The sequence below is a fragment of the Macaca fascicularis genome, chromosome 7 (genome assembly GCF_037993035.2).
Source record: "Macaca fascicularis isolate 582-1 chromosome 7, T2T-MFA8v1.1".
In the NCBI taxonomy this organism is placed as follows: Eukaryota; Metazoa; Chordata; class Mammalia; order Primates; family Cercopithecidae; genus Macaca; species Macaca fascicularis.
Genome location: NC_088381.1, coordinates 87158309 through 87163875, shown reverse-complemented (window position 1 = coordinate 87163875; position 5567 = coordinate 87158309). Strand labels below are relative to the sequence as shown.

General features: G+C 35.0%; 1 protein-coding gene across 1 annotated transcript; it reads left to right on the top strand.

Annotated features, from left to right (window-relative positions):
• The first annotated feature begins 2157 nt into the window (after positions 1-2157).
• Positions 2158-3081, top strand: LOC123574561 (olfactory receptor 4K15-like). Its single transcript, XM_045396585.1, has one exon. It carries the CDS (start codon positions 2158-2160, stop codon positions 3079-3081), a length of 924 nt encoding a protein of 307 aa, XP_045252520.1.
• The last annotated feature ends 2486 nt before the right edge of the window (positions 3082-5567 follow it).

Genomic DNA, 5567 nt, shown 5'->3' with positions numbered 1-5567 from the left:
CCCAAACACTTGGCTCTGTCTAAAACATAGACTTGGAAAGTTTCCAACCTAGAGACTACTCTTTACAGTGTATATATGCCACACTGAGGTGGATACACTGTCACCGACACTGGTCACTACAGAAAATAAGTTGGACTTCATTTCAAACTTAGGACAGAATCTTGAGTAAGCCTTATCAGTCAAGAAGGATCTTATTTCAGAGGTGATTCTTAGAGGGTAAGTATATCACAAGCTACCCGATTTTTGAACTTTTACTTCATCTCATCCACTAATTTAAAACTATTTTTCTGTTTTCTATAGCATTTTTCCATACCACCATATGGATCTTAGTATTCTGTTATTTAGTTGATGTGCTTACTGAAAATATTATAGGCTTTTTTTCTCCCAACTAATGCCTGGGACTCTTCCAACAGAGTTTCAAACACTAAAAGCAGCATCTATTTACAGTCTCAGAAATTCCCAAATGCCCAGGTTTGGGAAGAATGGTTTGTACAGGCTATTCAACTTGCCCTGACATTTTTTAATTTGGGGGAGATTTTGGCTGTTCTCTCATTTGACAAAAATAACAAATACAGAAAAACTCAGTCACTCACATGAACAGGGTGAAGTACAGTCCAATTTGAAGACAAACAATGACATTGAAATGGTTTAAATAAAAACAAACTTGTTTCCTATTTTTATTGACCATTCACATTTATTTGTCTGGATTACCTCTTCATAAAGCAAAGTGTCTTATTTCACAAATCTGATTAATTTTCTTAATCTTCTCAAAATTAGGAATCCTGTCAGAAAGCCATTTCTAGTAGGAAAGTTATATTGGATGCTTTAGAGTCAAAGAGACCTCAGCCTGTATTCGAGATTTGCTGCATTTTAGCTTCATGACTTGGAGAAATCAAGTTTTCACATCTGGAAAATTACAATAAAAGCTACGAGTATTGAAATATAATGTTTATAAAGTGCTTAACACGGACATAATATGTGTGTACATATCATGTGATACATAATATGTGCTTATCAGTCAATTTTAATTATCCAGTTTACAGTCTGAAAAAGGTAAAGGAAAAAGTAGAGAGGAGGAGAGAAAAAATGACAAAGGAAGAAAGAAAGGGAGAAAAGAAGAAAGGAAGAAAGGATAAAAGAAGGAAAGGAGAGAGGGTCCAAGAAAAGAGAGAGGAAAGAAGGGAGGGATAGAGGAATTAATTGGAAAAAAGGACTTTGATTTCTGCCTTGTGGAAAATGTGAATATCTCCACAGATGTCAATTTAAATTATAGATAGATACTTTAAATACACATGAACTTACATTTTATATTTTCTGTCATGAAGGACAGTCAAGACTAAAAGTAGCTTTCATATATCCCTCATTTAAGCTAATCTTAAAAAATTAATCTCTCTTATCAGTGAGAGTCAAGTGCCAGTCAATGCACGGCAATAAGTGGCATTACTCATATATAATTTTGCAGAAATAACTTCTCATCGGGAAATTCAAAATGCAAGGAGGTATATAATGCTATAAATATATAGTCAACACCTGCGGTGTTTATTGGAACATAAATATCATTTCTCAAGTTATCTGTTAGACAGTTTTTCCTATGGTTTGTAACAGACTGGTTCAATTCAGTGTGCACATACATATGCACTTAGCAATACATTTATTTCTGAGAAGTGTGTGTGTTTTTACCGTAAATGCAGCTTTAGTTTATTGCCCTGGTTTCACCCTAGTAAAATAAAGAACCTCCAAGTAGCTTTATTTTAGAGCTATGCACTGAAGACAAGTCTCTCTGATTCCCTGAAGGAGAGGTATACTCAAAGCTTAAAGAAATTTTTTATTAAGAACATTTACTACTGATATTTTTAGTCAGATAATTCATTTTTGATACCTATAAGAGCTGTACTTCTAATGTGTAAAGTTTTTGGCCTACCCTTGTACACCTAGTTAGTTTCCCTTCTTAGTCACAAGGCTGTGCATACATCTAAATTCAAGAAACATTTGTTTTCAATTTTGACTTTAGCACAATGCTAAGATTTCAGTTTTGTACATGAGACATATTGATCTGCTCACTAGTACCTGACATTAATGTCTTTTTAAGTTCTTTGTATTCCAGAAGTGCTTAGTTCATCTCTTTTTCTTTAGGTCCATTAGAACATACTGCACTAAATGGAAGAAGCAAACCAGTCTGCCATGTCTGAGTTTATGTTTCAGGGACTTTGTGAGTCAAGGGAGTTGCAGACACTCCTCTTTCTGCCATTTTCTGTACTCTACCTGATGACTGTTGTGGGTAACCTCTTTGTTGTGCTGCTCATCATCACTGATCTCCGTCTCCATTCCCCCATGTACTTTCTCTTAGCCAACCTCTCATTTGTTGACTGTTGCCTTTCCTCAGTAACCACCCCTAAATTAACCACAGACTTTTTAAAGGAAAATAAGACCATTTCCTTTGCGGGCTGCATGAGTCAGATCCTCTGTGTGCATTTCTTTGGAGGGGGTGAGATGGTGCTTCTCGTGACAATGGCCTACGACCGTTATGTGGCCATCTGCAAGCCACTCCATTACTCCAGCACCATGGACAGAAAAAAGTGCATCTGGCTAGTTTTGATATCATGGATCATTGGCTTTGTGCATGCCATGAGCCAACTGGCAATGATTTTGGATCTGCCCTTCTGTGGACCCAGAGTAGTAGATAGCTTTTTCTGTGATATACCTTTGGTGATCAAACTAGCCTGCATGGATACTCGTACTTTGGGAACAGTGATAAATGCCGACAGTGGGACTTTGGCAACAAGTTGCTTCATTCTCTTGCTGATTTCCTATACCTATATCTTATTAAGTCTGTGCCTTCACTCTAAAGATGGGGCATCCAAGGCACTCTCTACCTGTACTTCCCACATCACAGTGGTGGTGCTGTTTTTTGGACCCTGCATCTTTATCTATCTGTGGCCACTCAGTATCACTTGGGTGGACAAGTTTCTTGCAGTGTTTTACACAGTAATCACACCTCTCCTGAATCCAGCCATTTACACACTGAGAAATAAAGAGATTAAGAATGCCATAAAGAGACTGTTAAATCAGCATTTGCACTGAATTTTAAATATGTAATCAGAAATTTTTAGATATGTAATCAGAAAATTCACTGTGTGTACCCCAGTTTGACTGCATTTTGAACTGTAAACTGAACTTTGGATATTACTTATTCATATCTGTAAGCTATTAGTAGTCCAGATGTTTGGTTTTTCCATTATAAAAATATGTTTATGAACCTAACATTTAGATTCTTACCAGCTGGACAAAACAATAATTCTGCTTCAATATTTCTTTGTATATGTTAAAAAATTATCAGATGATAGCAATAACAATTATAAAAATAATTGCCATAATTTATTAAACAGTACCTATGTTTTCAACACTGTGTAAAGCTTTTTACCTAGATTATGCATTACTTATGAAACCACTTTGAGCTAGTTATCATTATTCCTATTTTTAAAAACACATGATATATCCATCCTAATTAGCTAGAGAGGGTGCTAATGATATCTGAGTGGTCTCATCTACTTAGAAAACAAAATGATAAATGAATCAAACCATAGTCTTATTGCCCCTTCATGACATAATCCCTTTAAGTTTTCATGTCTTTTCTTTTAACTTTTATTTTAAGTTAAAGGGTACCTGTGTAGGTTTGTTCCATAGGTAAACTTGTGTCATGGGGTTTGTTGCATAGATTATTTTATCATCTGGGTATTTAACCTAGTATCCATTAGTTATTTTCCTGTTTCTCTATCTCCTCCTATCCTCCACCCTTCAGTAGGCCCCAGTGTCTGTTGTTCACCTCTATGTGTCTATGTCCTCTCATCATTTACTTCCCACTTGTGAGAACTTGTAGTATTTGGTTTTCTGTACCTACATTAGTTTGCTAAGGATAATAGCCTCCAGCTCCACCCATGCTCCTGAAAAGAATGTGATCTCATTCTTTTTTATGACTGCAAAGGATTCCACAGTGTAAATGTGCCACATTTTTTTAATCCTATCTATCATAGATGGGCATTTAGGTTGATTCCATATCTTTGCTATTGTGAATGGTGCTTCAATGAACATGCACATGCCTATATATTTATAATAGAATAATTTATATTCCTTTGGGTATATACCTAGTAATGGGATTGCTGGGTCAAATGGTAGCTTTGTCTTTATGTTTTTGAAAAATCATCACACTGTCTTTCACAATGGTTGAACTAATTTACACTCCCACCAACAGTATACAAGTGTTCCTTTTACTCCACAACCTTGCCAGCATCTATTGTTTCTTAACCGTTTAATAATAGCCATTCTGACTGGTGTAAGGTTGTGTCTGATTCTGGTTTTGATTTGCATTTTTCTAATGATCAGTGATGTCTACCTTGTTTTCATATGATTGTTGGCCACATGTATGTCTTCTTTTGAAAAGTCATGTTCGTGTCCTAGGCAATACCATTCAGGACATAGGCACGGACAAAGGTTTCATGATGAAGACACCAAAACCAACCGCAACAAAAGCAAAACTTGACAAATGGGATCTAATTAAACTAAAGAGCTTCTGCACAGCAAAAGAAACTATCAACAGAGTAAACAGACAACCTACAGAAGTGGAGAAAATTTTTGCAAACTGTGCATCCAACAAAGGTCTAATATCCAGCCTCTATAAGGAACTTAAACATATTTACAAGGAAAAAATGTTTTCAAATCTTAATTGTTACTGTAAATACAGTTTCCCTTGAATTTTTTTTCCTTAAACACACCGAAGGAAGGGTTGCAATCCTTTGAAACATCATTATCTCAGCTAAGAAATGATTTTTATAATTGTAGTCTTACTTTACCATAAGAAATAAGATAAGATAGTGTGGAGTGTGGAGAAGAAGAGTGTGGAGAAGAAGGATGTACTGTTTCAAAAATAAAGAAATTTGTACTGATGAGAAGAAAGCCAAGGAAAAACCATCAATAAAAGCAACACAATACAATTATCCATTCATTCACTGCAAAGTTCAGATAAGTTATGTGGTTCTGGGCTATATACCTAATAAATAGTCTGCTTTCTAAGGATACCTCACCTGACATCCCCCTCCTAAAAATACACACATATGTGTATTTTTATATACACACACATTTATAAAACACATTTAATACATATAAATAGTAAAATATAGACAGAAGAAACATGCATATAGTTTGTTTCATTTTAGGGTTAGAATGGGCAAGGACAATTATGTCAGCATAATATGATATTTTAAAATAGCTTATATAATAATGCATATCATATACCTTTAGATGACATATATCCTTTGCTGGATAAAATTATATCTACACATATTTATAATATCTTAATTTCTAATCTATTCCATGCACCGTGGAACATCATAACTTTTTCATTCTCATCTCTATACAAATACCTAACAAGTGAATAATGACAAACTATCTCCATGCCAATAAATTAAAGGGCTCATGATGACAACATAACTGATCTAACAAAGATATTTTAGAAATAGATTATTTCATCTTCCAAATACTCAGCTTAGTACTCAATAGTTATGTGTGCAGCC

Bases quoted from the DNA above. Each gene is read 5' to 3' on its own strand.
- LOC123574561 (XM_045396585.1), top strand. From the start codon at position 2,158: ATGGAAGAAGCAAACCAGTCTGCCATGTCTGAGTTTATGTTTCAGGGA.